The sequence below is a fragment of the Sinohyriopsis cumingii genome, chromosome 15, assembly GCF_028554795.1.
Source record: "Sinohyriopsis cumingii isolate HCF-2022 chromosome 15, ASM2855479v2, whole genome shotgun sequence".
Taxonomy (NCBI): Eukaryota; Metazoa; Mollusca; class Bivalvia; order Unionida; family Unionidae; genus Sinohyriopsis; species Sinohyriopsis cumingii.
This window is the reverse complement of record NC_142975.1, coordinates 85,652,285-85,677,334: the sequence shown is the minus strand read 5'-3', so window position 1 is coordinate 85,677,334 and position 25,050 is coordinate 85,652,285. Positions and strand designations below refer to the sequence as shown.

At 36.7% G+C, this 25,050-nt stretch overlaps 1 protein-coding gene across 3 annotated transcripts in view; it reads right to left on the bottom strand.

Moving 5' to 3' along the window:
• Positions 1-921: 921 nt before the first annotated feature.
• The window catches only part of LOC149782243 (neprilysin-1-like), an 85,613-nt gene continuing 61,484 nt past the window's right edge, over positions 922-25,050 (bottom strand). For 2 of the 3 annotated variants that reach the window (XM_089933630.1, XM_089933631.1), the window contains 3 exons: positions 18,932-19,030; positions 17,938-18,014; positions 922-1,228 (listed from right to left, as the gene is read on the bottom strand). In XM_089933630.1, the coding sequence (XP_089789756.1) occupies positions 1,129-1,228; positions 17,938-18,014; positions 18,932-19,030 (276 nt within the window). In that variant the 3' untranslated portion in view covers positions 922-1,128. The remainder of the gene's footprint in view (positions 1,229-17,937; positions 18,015-18,931; positions 19,031-25,050) is intronic. The other variant, XM_089933629.1, reaches the window with a different exon arrangement.

Genomic DNA, 25,050 nt, shown 5'->3' with positions numbered 1-25,050 from the left:
CCTTGTACTAATTATGCCATACATTTTTATAGCCTTGTACTAATTATTTAATACATTTTTATTGCCTTGTACTAATTATTACATAGACTTTTATATAGCCTAGTACTAATTAGTAGATACATTTTTATAGCCTTGTACTAATTATTCCATAGACTTTTATAGCCTTGTACTAATTATTACATAGACTTTTATATCCCCTTGTACTAATTGTTACATTCATACTTATAGCCATGTACTAATTATTACATGGACTTTTTATAGCCTTGTACTAATTATTCCATACATTTTTATAGCCTTGTACCAATTATTACACGGACTTTTATACAACCTTGTACCAATTATTATGGGGCCCCTAGTGGCCGAGTGGTCTAAAGCGCTCTCCATTATGGATCACTGCCATCTCACCCGTCTGCGTGGGTTCGAGTCTAGGATTCAGCCAATGTGGGTATGTGAAAAAGCTTGCCAGTAGCTTCTCATGGGTCAATGGTTCTTCCCGGGGTTTTCCCAGAGTTCTTCCTCCACCATTAATACTGGCCGCCATGCATAGCCTATCATGTGCTGAAAAATGGCGTTAAACCCCACAACAAAAGCAACCATTATTAAAAACTTTTGTATAGCATTGTACCAATTATTACATAGCCTTTTATCAAGTATTGCATAGGGTTTTATATTACCTTGTACCAATTACTACATATGTTGACCTCAGTTATAATTAGAGCATGGTACAATTTAACTGTTGTATTGACAGAGCATCAAGTATTATTGGCATTTACAAGAAATAAAACAAAAGCTCAGGAATATTTCTTTAATGTCTATGTATCTTAAATAATGGCAATCTGAACATATTTTGAAAAAAAACAAACACATGTAGCCCTGTGGAGATTTGTGAACTGACTTATTCATCTTCATTCTAAAATTATAAATGGATGTTCCCCTCAATAGGGTTTTATAACAAACACATGTAGCCCTGTGGAGGTTTGTGAACTGACTTATTCATTTTCATTCTAAAATTATAAATGGATGTTCCCCTCAATAATGCCACTAAAGTTTGTTGTGTTTTTCTTCATCTTTTTCATCAGTTTTGAAGGTTCGAGGATAATGATGCATCATTCAGTGCCATTTGGCATCCTACCAAATAGTACACTTGTGTTGTGGATTCATGCGGCTACCTACTGGACACTTGAAAACCTCTGAAAACTCTGCTGAGTTCTGAAGTGGACCAGTCACCCTGAAATAGATTGCAAAATTATATGTATGATAACCAATAAAACAAAGATTGTTGTGACCATTCTCTAAAAGAATATAATACTGATTGTCAGAAAAGTCAAATTATTTCAACATGTGAGAAGGATAAATTTTACAGAACAATAAATTTATAGTGTTGTGAGACTTGGAGACTATTTACCTCGCTCTGTGAGGCTCACTACCCACAACTATTTGTGAGATTTTACCTCACTCTTCGAGAGGCCACAGGGGCCCCAAGTGGCTGAGTGGTCTAAAGTGCTCTCCATTATAGATTACTGCCATCTCACCTCTGTCTGCATGGGTTCGAGTCTTGGATTCGGCTAATGCGGGTATGTGAGAAAGCTTGCCAGTAGCTTCTCATGGGTCGGTGGTTCTTACCGGGGTTTTCCTGGGTTCTTCCTGCACCATTAATACTGGCCGCCATGCATAGCCTATCGTGTGCTGAAAAATGGCATTAAACCCCACAACAACAACAACAACAATGAGAGGCCACAATATACTTAATATGTAAAACATACTAGTTGCCAAAACAAAAGGACCCAGACTTGAAGTCATAATGGAAGAACAGATCAGCTTCAACATATTTTATTTAGAATAAAGAGTAGGAGTAAAGTTGGGTGAGGAAGGGGTGGTGTGCAACCAGTTTATTTTGCCTTAACCATTCTTTCAATTTGTTGTGCCATTAAACACTGTGCATACATAATGTGTACATATTTACACGTATATAGCATCCATTCATGCATACATAGATGTATTCCCCCCACCCACCCCCACACACACACGTTTCAGGTATGGCCGGAACTTTACTCAACAGTAGACGGTACTACCTGCAACTGTTGACCCTGAATGGACCGATATACCTGGCCCTATCTGGAATGTCCTTTCTAGTGGATTGGCCAACCAAGCAACAATGCTCCTAACCTGGCTGTGAAGGCTAATGGCTAGACCTGTGTGATGACACAGGGCATCAGCTCTAGCACAATGGGACCTGATGGTAATACACTACATCTGGACTTGTCTACAGACATTTTTACAGCGTCATACCACTGGATTCAAATGGATCTGGACAAGAGGGTGAAGGTGATTCTCTCCAATGTTTTCTTACTTAAATCCAACTCATACAGACATGACATCATGGCACCACCACCATCAGATAATAACGGTCAAGTCCTGTAGCAAAGGGGTAGGTGACAAAGCAGCAGGTATTAATACACTAGGAGCTGCAGCTGCAAACCTGCACACAGGTGGCTCAGGGGCATGGGTCCCTTCTTACTGAAATGAGGCAGTAGTGGAATTTGGCAGTCCCTGGAAATGAGCAGCCCTATTTAGGTTCACCATGCTCACCTCCAAAGCACAAGGAAGAGGTTATAAAAGGTGACCTATACATTGCCTGTTTATCCCATCCCTGTAAGCATATCACAGCTGATTTACCAGAAACAACTGCTGTGAAGTCAAAAAATTGGTTTCCTTCAGGACACACGGTACTAATTATACGGAAGAACTGTGAACCAGTCTAGAAATGGGTGAAGAAATGATAGAGTATTTACAGGTTTGGTGGTCCATAATTGGTTAATAATGAAAATTAAAATTTTAGGAAAAATATCTTTTGAGAGCTTGTCCTATATGTAATGTAAAAAAAATATTGACAAATTTCTACTGATGCAATTTTAGCATTTTTACAGGCTTGACTCAGGAGTACTCAATACTGAAAGTAGCACCTGATTCATTTGGTGCAGAATCAATAACACGTGTTTCATGCACATGTATGTAAACAAATTGCCGCGGGTCATATGGTGTTCTCCACACATAAGCTTGCACCAAGGTTAGATGTGCACGAAAAATTATAGGTGTCATTATCAGCACCCATAAATTTTAAGTTATTGAATTTTGAATATGACAGTGTTTCCATATGTTTACCATTGGAGTGGAATTAGTACCATGAGTCCTATATGCGACCTATACCATAATAGGAGTTTGTTGTTTCCATGGTTACCACGTGCATCCAGGGTATCAATTTGGTGGTTTTTACATATGACAGTGATAATGGAGTCTTTTTATCATGGTTTGCATGTGATTTTGGAGAAAAATTCTATACAAAAGACAGATGGGGATGGTTTTATACACTGGAGAGTGGAAGTATATAGCTCAGGCCATAGGGAAAAGAGCACAGTATGGCCTGATGGCAGAATTTCATATGATGGTACCCATAGATTGGCCTGTATGGTTAAATACCATTTAACACATGCAATAATTCCCCAAAATGGGGTGGGGTGGGGTAGATTTTATATGTAAGCCACTTATGTCACAATCACTTATGTATCAGTACTGATCATTTAACTTTAGAGACACACTCAGCAGATCAAAGCAGAGAACATTGTAAAAATAAGGACTGTGCACAAAACTGCACATGCTGCATTGCCTCAACCTGTAAATTGAATTATTATATGTTGAGTCACATTGAATATCAATTATACCGGTCTTATTTCTTATCCTAGAATTAAACTCCTTGACACCTATTCTATGTTCAGCATGTTTCTCATATTGGTACATTACATTTTGGGCAAACAGTATTGGAACTTTTCTGCATTCCTTTTGTTGAGGGAGCAGGGAGGGACATTTTCACTTAAAATAATAGTTTTCAACCCTTCATTCCCAATATAAGTCTGCAAAAGTCCTATCTGTATTGCATTCTTTACACAGGCAGTTTTTCTTCCCCAACCTCCCTTCATACAGTTGAAACATTCTTGATGTATAACTGCATGGTGAACATACTGCTCTCTCCCACCAAACCAGATCTCTTTTTTCTTCATGTACCAAGTCCCATGATAGAAAACCTTTATACTCAGGGTGTTGCAACTTGTGGTCTCAGAACACATTATTCCAAATCTCAGCATTTGATTACTGCGTGCACTAAGTGATATGGGTTTTCTTCACCATATATGTTGTTGTGAATAAATGAAAACAAGCTTCATGTCAGAAATATGGTTTCATATTTGAAACAAAAGCTATTTATTAAACCTACATTGCTCTGTTCTTACCATCAAGTAATAGTAAGGAATCATTTAGCTGTAAATTAGAGCTTGCTATTTGGTTTGCCAATTCAAGGTGTATTACCTCCCCTTTGACTGTAATTGAGTGATTGCAATGTTTGCTTTGTTTCTCTTTTGTTCAATAATGTATGCATTTTTTCAGCTTTATATTAAAAAGTAAGTAATTTAACACTGCTTATAGTGGAAAGTAGCCACAGTAATGATTTTGAGACTTTTTCTTAACTTTTTATGAGCTTTGGGTAAATGTAGGTATATGTTTATGTATTAGACAACTTCAATATGCAATTCAATTCTATTACTTAAATTTAACAAGTAGTGTATTCAGTGACAATTTTTATCAGTGTCTGCGTATTGCATAGAGACATGAACTTGTCTTGGCATAGCAAAGTTTTTCACACATTTCTCCACCTCCAGCATACTTAATAGCTTGAGTCATAACAGTTTGTGCATACACTTTCTGTCTCCAACATCAATGTCAGCATTATAGGAACTTTGGATAGCTTTTTCAAATTTGTCTCTTGCTGTCCTTATGTAACATACCTCATGCTGATGTGTTATTTGGGTTGATACACATTCCCCCCACCCCCGTTGTGGGGAACATTACCAGGCTTGAAGAAATTACTCTGTCTATTCTTTGCTTATTCACCCTTCCCCATAGTTTTATACTAAAAAGTAGCACTATGTTATTTAATTATTCAGTATAATAAAGCTTATGGAACTCTTCCTTGGCTTTTATACCTTTTTATTAACATTTGGGGGTCATGAATCACATGTGATGATAGTTTAAATAAGTTTGGAATGTCAGCATCTCTTGATACTTCATGGGTGTGTGTATATGTTTTAGTCACAAAAGGGCAATGGCCTCTTATCATTTTGACCTGTCATGTGGCACACTTATTTGTTTTGTTTGATTGATGTGAATAGGGATGCACTGTATCTTATTTCTGTGAGAGTCAGCAAGAAAAGAAATGCAATTTTGAAATTTAAAACATTTAAAACTTGTCTTATAGCCAGTGAGAGATGAAAATACAATGCGTCATGTAATTTGATACCCTGTGATGTCATACTTGCTGATGTCAGCATGCTTGTGTTTCTTTTGTGTAGCATGCATGCCATAGAAAGATAACATGAAGATACAAAGGCAGAAAACAATTATTTTAATAACAAGAATAAGCCACTAATAAGTACAATACAACACAGCAACATGTGATGCGGATGCAATTTAACTATAGATATTGGTATCACATAAAATGCTATTGCACTATTATCCATGCACAAACATGGCCAATTCTTTCTTACAATTATGCTCTAATATCAAGGAGTAAAATACAACTTTTTCAAAAAAAATTAAATCTGGTTATAGGACACACGGTACTAATTATACGGAAGAACTGTGAACCAGTCTAGAAATGGGTGAAGAAATGATAGAGTATTTACAGGTTTGGTGGTCCATAATTGGTTAATAATGAAAATTAAAATTTTAGGAAAAATATCTTTTGAGAGCTTGTCCTATATGTAATGTAAAAAAAATATTGACAAATTTCTACTGATGCAATTTTAGCATTTTTACAGGCTTGACTCAGGAGTACTCAATACTGAAAGTAGCACCTGATTCATTTGGTGCAGAATCAATAACACGTGTTTCATGCACATGTATGTAAACAAATTGCCGCGGGTCATATGGTGTTCTCCACACATAAGCTTGCACCAAGGTTAGATGTGCACGAAAAATTATAGGTGTCATTATCAGCACCCATAAATTTTAAGTTATTGAATTTTGAATATGACAGTGTTTCCATATGTTTACCATTGGAGTGGAATTAGTACCGTGAGTCCTTCAGAGACTGTATACTAGTACTTGACTCATCCAAAAGCCCCCATTTCCACTACATGTAAGCAACAAGACTGGTTTGATGGAACAATGCTGCCATACAGAGACTACTGAATGAGAATCATCAGCTCCAAAAGACCTGTTTAGAAGCCAGCAACTCGTCATTTAAGAAGGCAGCCTTCAACAATTCAAAAGGATGACCACTACAAAGACTCGTGGCTGAGAAACAAGGCAGATACAATTCAGTCTTAAACAGGTAGGAATGACATGAAGTTCTATGATACTTTAAAGTCAATCTGTGGATCACAATCATCAAGAACATTGTCAATACTGAGTACTGATAACGTCACACTGCTGTCAAAGAAAAACTACTACAAAGATGGGCAGAACGTTTCAGTAGCATCCTTAATCAACATTAAACTGTCCCAAGTGGAAATGATCATATTTCTTGTGATCCTCCAACTTGGACTGAAACTGAGAAAGCAACTAACCTGCTATCAAATGGGAAAGTACCTGGAATACGTGCAATACCAAGAGTAGTCTACAAGCAGAACACACACATGGCACAAAAACTGAAGGAAGTCTTCCAGTCCATGAGGATTTAAGGAACTATATCCCAGGAGTACAAGGATGCATCTATTGTCCACTTGTACAAGCAGAAACTGGACAATCCTGCAACAACCAACAGGGCATCTCCTTGCTGTCAAGTGTCAATAACCAGCAAAATCCTTGCCAGAATTCTGCTGAATTACCTTGTGATAAGGGCCCCTACCTGGATATCAGTGTGACTTCAGAAAAGGATTTGGGGACCACAAACAGTGTCTGCAGCTGATGATCTCTAGAAGAAATGCCAAGAACAGAACTCCAACCTGTACATGACATTAACTGACCTGACCAAAGCCTTTGACACAGCCATGGTGAGGGCCTGTGGAGGACTGTGGCAAAATTTGGGAAATCCATCAAAATGGTTCAGTAATTCCATGATGGCATGCTCACTTACATCATGGATGAAGGTCAATCATCTGAACCATCCCCAGTCACCAAGAGAAGCAAGCAAAGCTGCATGTTGGCCCCAGTTCTCTTCAGCATACCCATGCTTACAGATCCCTTCCGTGACTATGACACTAGAAACAACACCAGATACAGTACTGATAGCAAGCTGTTCAGTCTGAGAAGACAATGTGCAAAGGCAAAGTTACATGAAGTGACTGAAGTGACTGTTCATGATAACTGTTACTTGAATGCCAAATCTTAGGCGGACATGCAATATAGGATGGATAATTTCACTTCAGCTTGTGACAATTTTTGCGTCACAATCAATATTAAGAAGACAACAGTAATGCACTAATTTGCTCCAGGAAAAACTTGCCTAGATCCAAACCCTTCAGGCAATGGAAAAGTTCACCAATCTTGGCATTACACTATCATGTGCAATCCACCTCAGTGATGAAACCAATGCCAGAATTGCCAAAGAAAATGTGACCTTCAACAGATTACATACAAATGTGTGGGAGCAAAAAGGCACAAGTCTGCAACAACAAAAAAACCTGAAGGTTTACAAACCAACTGTGTTGCAGCCCTGTTGTATGCATGCACAACCTTGACAATGTCCAGATGCTATGCCAAAAGGCTGAACCATTTTCATAATGGCTGCCTGAGGACACTAATAAGGGTAACATGACAAAACAAGGCCGATGACACTGAGATTCTCATATATCAGGCATTCCAAGCATCTACACTCAGCTGTTGTTGAGAGAAGCAGCTGCCAAAGATCTTCTCCAGTGAGCTACAGGAGGTCAAAGACTCCTTCAAATCATGCTTGAAGCATTTCAATATCGACCCTGAGACTTGGGAAGATCTTGCACAGGATTGTTCCACCTGGTGCAGACTCCTCCATACTTGGGTTGAGACTATGAGCTGAGGACTGCAGAGGCAGTTCAGAAGTGCAAACAGTGTAACTCTTGGAACTGCAGTACATACTATGTCAATCAAACAAACCCAACCAGCATCTCTAATTCAGTGTGTCATAGACAGTTCAGAGCACAAACTGTTCTGATCAACCAATCACATGCTCGAAGAACAAAGCTAGTTAGTGATGTCACAGTGATCTTCAAACTTGAACAATGAAAAACATGTATGCATTGTTCAGTTAGATACACATTTTCCACCGATGATGTCCAAAACTGTTTCCCTCAAGTGTATACAGACTTCAGTTTGTAGATCAGTTATCTCTTCCAACATGCTAAATAAAACACATGCAAGATCCATTTTTGAGATTGATTTTTCCCTCAAAGTTGGGGGTGAGGAGCCATCAGTTTGTAAAAAAAGGGCATGCTACAAGGACCAAACGTAACCCACCTCAGAATCCCTGCATCTTATGACATGTTGAAGCTACATGATAGATTGTTGTGGAAGAAAACTTAACAATATATCAAAGTTGTTGTACAGAAAATGTATGGAGTCAAAGGTCATTATCCTAATACTCTGGGTTTTTATTTCAGTAGGGCTAAAAACTTGTATATATCTCAAATGTATTTTCATACAATTGTATCATTTAAAATTCCATTCCATCATTTAAAGAGTTATGTCCCCTGAAGGCATATCTTCTCCAAACTTAAGCTTTACAATTCTCCTCTTTATGGCCCTGCTAATCAAATTTACAAAATTCTAGCTCTAGTTTAGGCATTATTTAATGTTTTCAGAGACATCAGGAAGTGTTTAGAGTTGACCTTTAATCCTTCACCATTGAAATGTATCACAGAGGTGACACTTTGAGAGTTGTGCCTTAACTTAATTATATTCTGACACGACTGTTCTGACTAGACAATACATTTTTTAATTGCATCAACTCATTACTGTTTGCAGAATTATTTACATTTTATGACAGTAACATGCCACAACTTCATACATAAGATGTTCATTAATATATTTTTTTATGTAGGGGTGGGTAGGGTGGTACTGAAAATACACGAGTTCCTCATAGGAACTGAAGCTCTACTAGGTTAAAAGACTTTCAAGAAGTACAAGATGTGACCATTTCATCCTCTGAACTGCTAAGTATTGAAACTATGATATTCTTCAGTGATAATAACATTTTCAAGTTAGCGCAGCTGTGATTGACGGAAGCAGGATATTAGCCCCCCTGCCACTACCCTCATGCCGTTACCCTCCATCATTTACCCCCTCAGTCAAACTATCTCTCAATTTGCTTGATTTGTTTACTGTGTAAAACCGGCTTCGTGTATAATTTTAAAAGTTCTACTGAGTGCAGCCACCACCATCACCGATTAAAATAGAATAAAGGAACAGGAAAACAAGAGCAAAGAAATAATACCAAGAAGAGGAAACGATTAGCAAACCGCCAAGCCGTGAACAAAGGAATTGAACAGAACAAAGGAACTATCAAACAAAGGAACGATAGGAACACGTAACAGAAAACAAAGGAGAGACTTCTAGCAGAGGAGCAGACTGGGTTAGGACAAAAACAAAAGATAAGTCATCATTCAATGCTATACGCAATTTAAGTAGAAGAATGCAAACTAGGTCCAAACAAATGGCTCTATTCAATCCAAACACGCAAACACACAAACCACCAAACAACCCTATCAATAAATCAGTAAAAATATTGGATGTATCACAACTCCAAACAGCACCAATAAAGCATGTAAAACAAGCAAGATTAACGCAAGTAGTACCAACCACAGCAAACTCGAATTCAACCAACATCACACTGGGACCCCAAATTCTGCTCTCAAACACAGACCAAACAAACCACAAACCAGCAGACATAATTAACACCCCCACCCCACCCCACCCCACCAACAGAAACTACTAGAAATACAAAACTACACTCCAGGGAACAATATAAATACAATGCCAATACTATCGCCAATCCTCTTCAAGGAAGCGGAAAAACCAAACACAAATGAAGATATAGACACCACTATTCCAAACCTAACAAATGAATTTGACAGTAACCTACATACCTTAAACTCCCCAGAATTAGACCACATAACCATAACCAGCACCCCAAAATTCACCAAAAATGAAATAACCAATTCTAGAAGCATGCAAACAAACCAACAACAGGAAATCAAGCAAACAACAATAAATCAAAACATTAGGAAAGAAACTAGACACTCAAGCCAAACTCCTGGACCATCTGGGATAATAACAGCAAGGGAACCACCAACCTATGGGAACAAATCCAATGAATTAGACACTACAAAACGACCCAGCAGCATCACTAATATGGCAACCCAAAGACCCCAAACAACCCAAAACACATACCTAGGTAATGGCAAGGGCCCGCTAAAACCCCAAAACAACCCAAAAAACCCCACAAGTAAGATTAACTCAAAACAGGAAATAAAACAACAACATAACCCCCAAAACAAAATGTACAGTTATCATTCCATCGAACACACCATATACATAAGCAGCAGGTGCAACAGAATTACTAGTCTAAGTACCAATAGTATTATGACAGCACTGGCCAAAATTCACACTGGACAATTCAAACTGATAAGACCAAGGCGAAACTACCTCATTGTCCAATGCAGCACAATTCAACAGGTGGAAAAATTCATCCAAATTGAAACTATAGGCCCAATAAAGATCAAAGTAGAGAGACACCATAGCACTCAGAGGAAACCACGAGTCACTTCGAATTCCAAACACAGTGAAACCACAACTAATCTGGCTGAACCCACTAAAACCACTATCTTTAAAAAAGTAATAGCACTAAACGGATACAACAAGGACATAAGCAATGAACTCCTACTTCATAAACTCACAGCAAATGGAACACAGACCACCAAAGTATATCGTCTTAAAAATCACATGGGACAAGGAACAAACAAAGCAGTTATAGAGGCTACCGAGCCAATACCCTCAATAATAAAGCTAGGACAGTCAGGAGTGTACCATAAGCTGGAAAACTACATAAATAGGCCAAGATTTTGCACCAAATGCGTGCACTGGGGACACTATGCCCTCAGATGTAGATTCAAACCAAGATGTAAGTACTGCGGAGGTCAACACAAAGGAGAATGCCACACAATTAATAAAAAATGTGCTAACTGTAAAGAAAATCATTATCCTAGATCGGCAGAATGCAAATTTGCAATAAAAGAGAAACAAATAGTGGACTTAATGAACGAAAAACACCTCACCTACCATTCTGCCAAAAACATTATTTGTAAAAACAACTCCATCACACCAAAATCTACCTCTGAAACAATCAATGAGCACCAAAACTCTCCACGCAGAATCAGAAGGGAAAACATTGCACCACAAAACATACCCTCGAATCAGGAAACAAAAGAACCAAAAACTACAACCCACATTGTAACAAACCATGACCACCCTGATAACACTCCAGATACAAACAAAACTGTCACCCCAAACATCCCCAAATCTAACACACACACTAACACAGAATTAATACAGGAAGTAATGAACCTAACAACATGAACCATAATGCAAGATCTCAGTAGCATAATCAGAACCCTCAAAACCATTTTCACCATACTAGCTGATTGGACCACAAGACTAATAGATAAAGACAACGTCAAAAATGAATAGTACAAAAAATAATAAAATCACCATCTGGCAATGGAACTGCAGAGGAATCTTTAAAAACCTATCAGAACTGCAGAACAAACTGAATAATACGGCCATAAAACCAGACGTAATCTGCCTACAGGAAACCCTCATAACACAAGAACACAAACGCCTGCCCAAACTACAAGGCTATACCCAGGGAATCTTTAAAAACAGACCCATGAGGCAGAAAGGGGGTGGACTAGCAATATTTTTAATAGATACACTAATCTACTATGAAGTAATAGAAGTACCCCCTAACCTAAACATCAATAATAGCATCGAAATAATGTCAGTAATGATAAATATAGGAACCACAAACATTCAAATAATAAATGCATACGACCCAGGGGGTACCTTCTGCCCTACCAACCTAATCTCACTAAAGGCAATCACTAATAACAACAACAACAATCTAATGATCTGTGGCGACTTCAACGCACACAGTAAATTATGGGGAGGTAAAAATGAAGATCAAAGAGGAAAAATGGTTGAAAAATGGATAACTGAGAACAATCTGGTCATCTTAAATGACGGGTCGAACACTAGATTAAACCCTGAGGATGGCACTCTCTCAGCCATAGACCTAACCATCACTACCCCAAAATTGGCTCAAATCACAAATTGGTGGGTGGATCAGGAAGATACGTTAGGAAATGACCATTTTCCCATCACAATCAATATTCAAACAAAAACTCAACACATTCCTAACGAAACCCCACCTAAATGGAGGTACCAGCAGGCAGACTGGGACCAATTCCAATTATTACTAGCTAAAGTACATCCAGATCACTTAGAAAGCCCAAGTATTGACATGTATTATGATAACACAACAGGCACAATTATAGAAGCAGCTAACCGATGCATACCAAAGACAACTAATATCCAAAATAAAAACCCTGTACCATGGTGGACTAAACAGTGCACTATAGCACATAAAGACAAAAAAGGGCCTTAAATAAATATAAACGCACCAAAAATTCTATCTAATTCCAGCAATATAAAGATAAACAAAAAGCACTAAAACAAACAATAAAAACTGCTAAAATTAATATATGGCAAACCTTTTGCTCTAAACTGAGTCTAAAATCAAACTCAAAACAAATATGAGACAAGATAAAAGCCATAAAAGGGAAAGCAACTACCTCAGCCCCAAAAATTAAAAATGCCATAACAAATAAAGATAAGGCAGACCTCCTAGCGAAGCATTTTTCGAACATGAGTAGCAACAATAATCACTCCAAAAACTTTAAAGAACACAAAAAACTAATAGAGGGAACCCAACCTCAAATGTTTCAAGACCAAGGAACAAAAGAATCTCACCTAAATAGCGACATCACAGTACATGAATGGAAGATAGCCCTACGATCCAAAAACGAAACATCCCCTGGTAAGGATCAGTTAGGTTACATTATCTACAAAAAACTACCTATCAATGTAACAATAGCCATAATCAAACTCTTTAATAGGATATGGGATAAAGGCCAACTTCCCACCAAATGGAAACAGGCCATAGTAATACCAATGCCCAAGCTAGGTAAAGATCCCAACAACATAAATTCGTACCGACCCATCTCCCTTACAAACAATATTTGCAAAATAATGGAGACAATAATCGCAAATAGGTTAAAACACCACCTAGAAACCAATAACCTACTCTCCATAAATCAATGTGGCTTTCGGAACAAACGGTCCACAACTGACCAACTTCTCAGATTGGAAACAGACATCAAACTCGCTTTTAACGCACATAGGAAAACCGATCGCAACCTCATAGCAGTTTTTTTAGACCTAGAAAAAGCGTTCGACCTAGTATGGACCAATGGACTAATGACCAAATTAAACCAATTTGGAATAACTGGACGCTTGTTCAACTGGATTGGCGATTTCCTCACAGGCCGGAAAATTACCACAAGAATAGGCAACACCCATTCGGAAGAATTTTCACTTGAAAATGGAACACCGCAAGGCAGTGTAATAAGTCCGTTACTATTTAACCTAATGGTAAACGACCTTGACCTCAATGTAGCCTCCAGAAAAATAAACTTGTCACAATTTGCAGATGATAGTGGCATATGGAGGAATGGAAATCCTGCCAATAACACAGCAGTTAAAGAAATCCAGCAGAGCCTAGACAACATAGGGAGATGGGCGGACAAATGGGGTTTCAAAATATCTCATGAAAAAACTGTGGCAATCATATTCACCCCAAAACGAAATAACAACCTAGTCTATCCAAACTTCTATATACAAAATCAATTAATCAAATACGTAACAGTAGTAAAATTCCTAGGAATGTTCTTTGACAACCACCTCACATGGAAACAGCACATTGAACAACTCACCCAGAATTGTAACAAAGATCTCAATTTACTCAGGAACATCACAGGGACTGACTGGGGATCCAACCAGGAAACCCTCCTCACGATATATAAAAGCCTAATTAGATCAAAACTGGATTACGGTTGCCAAGCATATAACTCGGCTAAGCAGCCTGTACTACAAAAACTTGACACTATCCAGAGAAAAGCCTTGCTATTATGCACAGGAACACTCCCCTCAACATCATTAGAAGAACTACAAATACTAACAGGAGAACTACCCTTAAAATTACGTAGGCAAGAACTGCTCCTCTGATACTCCATTCGATTAGATACCCACCCAGACAACCATCCCACCAAAATAGCTATAAATAAGTGTAAAGTTGTCTTCAAACCCAAAATCATACCTATCACACCAAGTGGCAAAGTAATCCTTGAACTAAGAGAAAAGATACCTCTACTAAAAAAACAGGTAACAAACAATACAGACCAGAACAAATCACCATGGTTACAAAAACCACCAAGGATTAACATTGAAGCTACCAAATTAGGCAATAAAGAAGGACAAGAAAACTTACTAAAACCTGTACTGGTAAACGAAATCAACCAAAAATACCCGGACTATGTTAAAATATATACCGATGGATCAAAAACAAACAACCCACCAAGAACAGCAGCAGCAATAGTCATCCCTGAATTCAATATACAAACGGGATCCAGATTACCTGACTATTGCTCCATTTACACCACTGAATTCTGGGCTATACTTGAATCACTAAAATGGATCAAAGACAACTAAATACCTAAAGCAGTCATTATAAGCGATTCCCTAAGCGTTATCAAATCGATCCAAAATCGCAATACACACTCTAGGGAACAATTCCTCGACAGAGCATGCAAATTAATCGACGATATCACCACAGCACATCAATTAGTCGAGCTCATGTGGATACCGTCGCACATTGGAATCTCTGGCAACGAAACAGCAGACAAAGTTGCAAAAACCAAACTAGGAGATCAAAACTCTATCAAGCTTAACTATAGCTCTACAGAAGCAATAAGCTTCGCACAAACATATATAGACCAAACATGGCAAGATTTTTGGAACTCCTCCACAAAAGGGAAAAATCACCATGAAACCCAAAAAACGTAGATAGGAACATACAGCTACCTATGGGTACCTATTTAGAACAGAAAACCATAAACAGGATAATAACTGGAAAAACTAAACTAGCAAGCAGTTTTGGAAGGTTTATAGGACCCAAACCAGCAACCATTAACTGCTTTAACTGCCACACCACCGAAGATCTACACCACGTATTCAATATATGCCCAAAATATCAACTCGCTCGGAAAATATTTATCAAAAACCAAAAAGAGATTGGATTACCACACACATACCCAGAGTTACTTATGGACTCTAATAAAAATAAACAATCAGCATATAAAAATATAAATCAATTCATAGACTCAGCAGGACTTAGGAACAAAATATAATTACTATCCCCACAAAACCAAAAGACCCAGTAACTAGCTAAATAAATGTAGAAGCCACCACATAAAAAACCATAACATATCATTCAATTTTATAAAAGTATTAATAAATAATTCACTTACGAAGCACCTATAAAAAACTAAGGAAACCGCAAAATCGGATGCCCTAGATGTCCTTAACGAACCGAGTAATCAGCTAGGATTCCGGTCCTAGATGTCCTTAACGAACCGTGTAATCGGCTAGGACTCCGGTCTCTTGCTAAATAAAGTATAAATAACATTCAATCTCTAAAAACATCAATTAATAATTAACTTAAAGAGGTAATATCTAAAAACTTATAAATAACATAACGTAGGAAACACACCCTAAACACCTCGACTAGTAATACCATAATAATCTTGAAAATCTCTCTTCATACATGATATCTACTAAGAACCTCTATAAACAGCATAGAACATGCCCCCTCCTTTTAGAACATTTTGAAGAGAAAAAAAAAAAAAAAAATCTCGAAAAAAAAGAAAAAAAAAATTCTCGAAAAAAAAAAAAAGGCAAATGCAACAAGAAAACAGCAATGTAAAGCAAGCAGGACCGTTCCCGAGCTCTCCTTCCCACTAATGACAGCCAACCATTCAACTGTAGGGACCTTTATGGACCCAAAGATTGAGGCCAAACTATCAGGGTTCCTTGAATCCATAAAAGCCTGGGGGAGGTGGCACCATCCCTTCCCCAGGAACAACTAGCAGGCTGCGGTGCAGTCAGAAAAAAGTGGCACATGCACAATTGTGCGAACGCTACTATAATTAAACTCAACAACAAAAAACAACCCCCTCAGTATATTACCCGATGGTTTATTACCCCCCTGCCATAACCATCATTTACAAATACAGATACAAGATCAAACTATAGCAAATACAGTGATGACAAGGTGCGACGACGAATTGAATTGTTAATTGATATTGTGTTGGCTTTACCGCAATAAGTTTCTATCCCGTCAATTTAAGTGCACACAAACACATTCTGATAAGAGTATTGGTTTCACATACATATCAATATAACATATTTTATGGTACTATAATATTATGATATGATGAATTTAATATTGAATATTCCAGGACAAGAATATGTTTTCAAGGCCAAGATTAATTAACTAAACTAAAAATTTATGATAAATTCTTTTGCAATTTATTTTAATTTATTATTTATTCTGGGGGTATAAAAATTATATGATATATAGTAATAGATTCAGGGGTAACATAACGGAGGGTAATATACTGATGGGGTAATAGCAAGGGGTAGTGGCAGAGTGGTAATTGACAGGGGGGTAATGTCCTAGACTCATGATTGACATACTGGTTGTCATTTTGACACTATTTCCGTTTAGTACCAACCTGACATCATAGGTGTTTCGGTTAAAGCATGATGTTGATATACCAGCCATCTAGAATTAATGATAAGATTTTCAAGATGGCCATTGTGGCAGTCATATGAGAAGTCAGACTGGCGCCATTTTATCACACAGCCATGTTGGTATGACCATTCATTCAGGATAAATAATTATTACATGATTCTCAACATGGCTGCTGTTTCTATAAGATGTTTAGTAAAAAAAAAACCATGTTAATGTCACCATGCCATCAGGAGGAGCATTGGTAATATTTTCATCAGATCAGCACCATTTTCATTTCGGATCAACTGGGCATCACAAGAAGTCTTCCTGGGAAAATCCATGATAATATTACTTTTAATTCAGGTGAAGTAGCCATAACAAGATTTTCAAGATGGCTACAATGGTGGCCACATTGGACATCATATCGACACAATTTTCATTTACAGCCAACTAGACATCACAAGAAGTCTTCTGGCAATATTACTTTTCATTCATCAGGAATAGTTACAAGATTTTCAAGACAGTCACTGTGTGCAACTTAAATATAGTGAATTATTTTGAGATAAACAATTCTTAGAAATTCTTTTTCTTTTTTTAATATTGGAAGTTTGCATTCTTTGATTTAAAGCAATATCTTCTAAAAAAAATTAAACTTTTCATTCTTTAGAACTGCATTTTGTGCAAATGGATATCAGTGGTGCTTCAGGCAGCTTTCTGCTGAACTATTAATTGTAATGCCCATAAAGACTAGACTAGGGGTGTCAGATGCATTAGTCTGGTCTGTCAGATGCATTAGTCTGGCCTGTGAGATCATTAGTCTTGCCTGCAGACTAGGTCTCTTGTTGGTGTCAAATTTGCATGCATGCTTCTCATAGTTTAGGATACTTATGGCCTGAGTAAAGTACCTTTATATCAAATCTGGCCTGTCATAACAAATTAGTTTGACACCACTGGACTAGACTGTGTTACCTAAATAATTCCCATGAAAAATACACTGTGTTTACCTAAAGTATTCAAGGCTATGAGGATCAGTCCGAATGACGCGAATTTCTTCCTGAGGACGCATGTTCTGGCACCAAACCTGAAAATTGTTAACAGTGGCAATGGATCAACAGATTCTTTAAATGACTATGTTTATTATTTCTATAATATTATTATTATTATTATTATATAATCAAGCACTATCATGAACTTTTTGATTACCAGTAAATGTGCTGCAATGACTTCACATCAGGCACCGGTGGTCAAAATGGGCAAACAGTAGAACTTAATTCAACATGAACAAGACTTTGAAATGGCAGTAAAATGTTCTTCTAAAACATGAATTACTTATCTTTTCAATTTACAATCATTTTATTACACATATCAATCAAATGACTTGTTATTCAACTAATTACAATGGCCATATATAACAATTACTTTTCTTTGATCCCAAGTGAATCAATTACACTGGCCCTATATAGAAATTACTTTGCTGTAATCCAAAATAAAATCTTAATTTCAGTAACTAACCTGCAGCCTTGACATTTATAAGCAAACTCAGGAGTTCAAGAAATGGAATGCCAACAATTTAAGAGGGTTGTTGTGGTGGTCTTTCTTCTTTGAAATCAGCAATACACTAATATGCAAACTTGTTTCATAGAGGCAGTATCTTCATCGGTGTAGATATTTATGTCTCGAGAAAGCACCATGATTTTGACTTTGACAAGACCAGAGAGCCATCCTAATGAATTTGTCTAAAAACAGGAGTGGACTTATTCTCAAAGATATCATTAGTAAATATTGGTAAAAAGCGAGGTCATGGAGCTATAAACGAAGTGGAAATAAAGTGGAAACAATAAATCAGATGTCACAAACTTTATTTTGTAAAGGTTCATTATTTACAGTCATTATTTACTGAAGACTGCATTTTTGCTCTTTGAGAGTGAAAAATATTTACCTTTGTAAAGCATCATGATTCCAAGAAAATAATTCTAAACAACTGCTTTCTGGACTCACCTGGGCACAATTTATGAAGAACAGTTGTTCATGAGTATATTTAAGTCCTGGCAACAATTGTTCCTCTGCACCAAACTTCTTGGCCCATTTCTTGTATGCCTGAAGAGAGGATTTTAAATGATGATATGTTTATGCTAATGTACATATTTCTTCAATGACAGGCCCCTTTTGGGGCAGGTTTGTAAAAACAAATTAAAAAGGAGAGTGGATGAGATGTGGTGGTCAAGTTCATCATCTGAGAAAGTTTTTAAAATAAGTATTTGCCGTTATTTAGTATCAATGTGGTTTGGGATTTATCACACAACCTGGGCCTATCATGGCAGTAGTGTGGCAATTGTATGGCGTTTGTTCTTATCAGTACTATGTATATTACACAATGTATCAGTACTATGTATATTACATAATGTATCAGTACTATGTATATCACATAATGTATCAGCACTATGTATATACATAATGTATCAATACTATGTATATTACATAATGTATCGGGGCCCTGAGTGGCCGAGTGGTCTAAAACGCTCTTCATTACGGATCACTGCCATCTCACCTCTGTCTGCGTGGGTTAGAGTCTAGGATTCAGCCAATATGGGAATGTGAGAAAGCTTGCCAGTAGCTTCTCGTGGGTCAGTGGTTCTTCCCAGGGTTTTCCTGGGTTCTTCCTCCACCAGTAATACTGGCTGCCATACATAGCCTATCATGTGCTGAAAAATGGCGTTAAACCCCACAACAACAACAACAACATCATGTATCAGTACTATGTATATACATAATGTATCAGTACTATGTATATTACATAATGTATCAGTACTATGTATATTACATAATGCCACAACTTTACTCAAGATGTAAGTATAACATAAAGGGCATCCAAATGGCAAGTTGAACCTTGGCATATATTTTATTCTTATACAGAGAATTTTCCCTATATAAACCAAGGCATATATTTTATTGCTATACAGAGAATTTTCTCTTTAAAAACCTTGGCATATATTTCACTGTAATACAGAGACTTTTCTTTATGAAAACCAAGGCATATATTTCATTTTTAAACAGAGAATTTTCTCTGTGGAAACCAAGGCATATATTTCATTGTTACACAGAGAATTTTCTCTGTGGAAACCAAGGCATATATTTCATTGTTATACAGAGAATTTTCTCTGTGGAAACCGAGGCATATATTTCAATGTTATACACAGAATTTTATGCATGTGCTGGTTCATATAAAAGTTATGAAACCCACCGAATAATTTCCATATTTAGCTCAGAACCATTGTGGCTCATTTGGTTGGGCACTGAACTTGAATCCAAGAGTCACAGGTTCGATACTCACCTGATGAGGATGACTCACTGAAAGTCTGAAGTACGTTTGTCTATTGAGCTTTTCCACCGATTGTTGTCTGATTCTGCTTTTACATCAAGAAAACAATATAATGCCTTATGAGACTGCCATATGTACATTTGTCAGAGCCTTGGTACATGTTCCAATGAACTGTCATAGACTTGGTACATGTTCCAATGAACTGTCAGGGACTAGGTGCAGGTTTCAATAAACCATTTCAGCAATTAAGTACATGTTCCAATTAACTTTATCAGGGACTAGGTACATGTTCCACTGAACTTTGTCAGAGATTTGGTACATGTTCCAATAAAATGTGTCAGGGCCTAGGTACATGCTCCAGTCAACCTTGTCAGAGACAAGGTACATGTTCAAATCAGAATTGTCAAAGATTCTTAATAAAATATTTTGCTTTTGTATTATAGTTAATTAAGTATATAGATGGACAAATTTTTATATTTCAAAATTAACATTAAAGTTAAAATCCAAATGGAAGATTCAGTGGACTAAAATATTACATAAATCAGCCAGTTCTCCAAACATATCAAAGTATGTGGAATGAAAACTTGGCAAACATACCTGAAAATATCCAACCCAATATTGGAAAATGGCATTTCTCATATACAACAAATCACAGAGATAAAGTCGTATTGCATTGATTACATATTGCACATGCACACCTGGCCTTGACCAAAGTGCATACCCAGTCAGTGTCCACTGGTCAACGATGACCAAAGTGCATACCCAGTCAGTGTCCACTGACAGGGGAACATATTCTTGTTGGGCACATCAAGTTTCACCTTCAGGGCACAATTTCTTTTATGTGAACTCAATTGAGAAATTTTATATTGCACCTGAGAAAATCTTGGACTTTTTGAGCGAATGTGACTTGTATAATAAATTTTGACAAGTTTTAAAAATTTTACAAGCCTTAACCTTTAGTTTTATTTTACTTACCATTTTTACCTTTTAACTTTTATCATTTAGTACTTCATGTCTATGTTGTTTCCTATATTTTGTTGCAATTCTTTATATTTCATTTTTAGAATGATATTTTAATTGACATCATGCACCATGCAACCTCTACTACTACTACTACAACTACTAAATTTAAAAACCTTGCAACTTGAACTCAAAAGCCCTGTTTAAAATACCATGACATCACTCAATCATTACTCTGTAGTTATAATATCAACAATTTTGAAGATGATGTTTGAAAGTATTAGACATGTGTTTTCATACAAATTTTAAAATGTTTTCAAATAAGCTAAATTTAAACAAATTCTCTTTGAGGTAGTTAATACTCAGTTCTTAATTGAATCACATTTTCCTTTTCATTTTCAATATCAACATGCATATTTGTATATGAATATCTCTTCAAGAAAAAATAGAAAATTGAAAATAAATGTTTACAACTTCTCTAGTTTTGCCACCCCCTTCTTATAGCAGAAATGCTTAAAGTCACACCACTATTGTAATAATAACTTATCAAAGCAAGAACACATATCACTCTTTCATTATAACACTGTCCATGGCAGCAGCCAAACAGTTTTCTCCCCAATCATAATGCTTACAGTGGGATTACAAGAGTATACTGCCTTGTAGTGAGACTGCCTTATTATGAAGTACTTCATGGAGTTCTACCTCATTATATAACACCGTTCATGGCAGCCATGTAGTATTGCGACTGCCTTATGATGAAGTGGTTGATACAGTACCCCTCATTATAATACTATCAGTGGGAGCCATAGAGTATACTCTCTTATAGTGAGATTGCCTTATAATGAAGTACATTATACAGTGCCCATCATTATAATGCTGTCAATTGGAGCCATAGAGTATACTTAAAGTGAGACTGCCTTATAATGATGTGCATGGTATAGTACCCCTTATTATAATGCTATCAGTGGGAGCCATAGAGTATATTGTGTGTGTGTGATTAGGATTTTTACTGTAGCTGTAACAATTTTTCAGTCATATCGTGACAATGTCTACAGTGTAACAGTTTTATAGTGATGCCTAGCACCGGGGCATCATGCCGCAGCATGATGTCATGCCGCAGCATGATGTCCCACCCAGTCACATTATCCTGACACCAGACTGACCAGTCCTAACACTAACCTCTTAATGCTGAGCACCTAGCGAGGCAGCAGTTTGTACGACTCAGCCAGGGTTCAAACCCACGACCTCCCGCTTCTGAGGCAGATACTCTAACCACTAGGCCACTGGAGCGGTCTAGAGTATACTTTCTTATAGAGAGACTGTTTTATAATGAAATGCATGGTACAGTACCCCTCATAATATTATCAGTGGTAACTATAGAGTATACTGTCTTATAGTGAGACTGCTTTATAATGAAGTACATTATACAGTGCCCCTCATTATAATACTATCAGTGGGAGCCATAGAGTATACTTTCTTATAGTGAGAATGCTTTATAATGAAGTGCATGGTACTGTACCCCTCATAATATTATCAGTGCTAACCATAGAGTATACTTTATTATAGTGAGACTGCTTTATAATGAAGTATATTATACAGTACCCCTTATTATAAACTATCAGTGGGAACCATAGAGTATACTTTATTATAGTGAGACTGCTTCATAATGAAGTATATTATACAGTGCCCCTCATTATAATGCTGTTGATGGGAGCCATAGAATATTCTTTAAAGTGAGACTGCCTAATAATGATGTACATGAAACAGTACCCCTCATTATAATCAATGGGAACCATAGAGTATACTATCTTTTGTGAGACTGCCTAAAAATGAAGTACACAATATATACAATTTCACTACCACTTAAAAAAGTGATACTAACTTTATAAGAGGAAATATATTATTGAAAGGGCCTTATAATGATGGAATGATGTAATGGCAGGTGATAGATTCATATTTTTGGGTGTCATTTTGGCAAAAAGATCTACATATGTGCATATTCAAAATGTTATATGCATACAGTGCTATTTAATCAGCTATTTGCATACTCACAATTTCACATGCATGCTCTTTGATGACTTACTTGCATATTCACAATTTCACATGCATACTGTTCAATGACCTACTTGCATGCACACAATTTCAATCAGCCGCTGGTATATTCATAGTTTTCATCACATACTGTTCAATCAGCCACTTGTACATTCATAGTTTTCATCACATACTGTTCAATCAGATGCTTGTAAATTCATAGTTTCCATCACATACTATTCAGTCAGCTGCTTGTATATTCATAGTTTTCATTACATACTGTTCAGTCAGCTGCTTCTATATTCATAGTTTTCATCACATACTATTCAATCAGCCACTTGTATATTCATAGTTTTCATCACATACTGTTCAGTCAGCTGCTTGTATATTCATAGTTTTCATCACATACCATTCAGTCAGATGCTTGTATATTCATAGTTTTCATCACATACTATTCAGTCAGATGCTTGTATATTCATAGTTTTCATCACATACTGTTCAATCAGCCACTTGTACATTCATAGTTTTCATCACATACTGTTCAATCAGATGCTTGTAAATTCATAGTTTCCATCACATACTATTCCATCAGCTGCTTGTATATTCATAGTTTTCATTACATACTGTTCAGTCAGCTGCTTCTATATTCATAGTTTTCATCACATACTATTCAATCAGCCACTTGTATATTCATAGTTTTCATCACATACTGTTCAGTCAGCTGCTTGTATATTCATAGTTTTCATCACATACCATTCAGTCAGATGCTTGTATCTTCATAGTTTTCATCACATACTATTCAGTCAGATGCTTGTATATTCATAGTTTTCATCACATACTATTCAGTCAGATGCTTGTATATTCATAGTTTTCATCACATACTGTTCAGTCAGCTGCTTGTATATTCATAGTTTTCATCACATACTGTTCAGTCAGCTGCTTGTATATTCATAGTTTTCATCACATACTGTTCAGTCAGATGCATGTATATTCATAGTTTTCATCACATACTGTTCAGTCAGCTGCTTGTATATTCATAGTTTTCATCACATACTGTTCAATGAGCTGCTTGTATTATAATAGTTTTTCACTGCATACATTTCAATCAACTATTTTTATATTTGCAGTTTTTCACTGCATACTGTTCAGTCAGCTATTTGCATATTTTCTTTAGATGTCCTTTTATTGTACAACTCCTGCCTTAACTTCAGATCCAAGTTATTTTATGAAGAAATCAATAGAAAAAAATAACTAATTGAAAAATTTCAAGTCTTTATAATTTTGTTTAAACAGTTTCTATATGATGATTGAAATATCTAACTAAATATTAAACATCTTGGGCCAAAATTCTTGTGCAAATTGCTAGGATGACACAAAGTGTGTAATTTTCATAAATTGTAAAGGATGTCCAAAATAAATATATTTGTACAATGTAGAGTAAAGTCTGTGTTTGTAGAACATGTATCCAATGACAACTGGATTTGACCTTGCTACCAAGATATAAGGGTAAATATAGGTCAAAAGCATAACGTCCCCGCTACCTGCCTGTTTACACTGATTGGACATCTCAGAGTGTCTTTTCTTGGTTATAGTGGGGATATCATTCGTTTCCAAGAACCGACTCAGGGGCCAAGTCAGTTGTGTCTAAGCACACAGCATAGGGGATAATGTTAGCTACATAGCTGAATTTGTCTTTTATTGCCTAAGTATGCATTTTCTTATAGAGCAGGGATCTCAACAGTTTCCAAATTATGACTCAGAGGGCTAAGTCCCTGGGGATCTAAGAATGGACCTGAGGACCAATGTC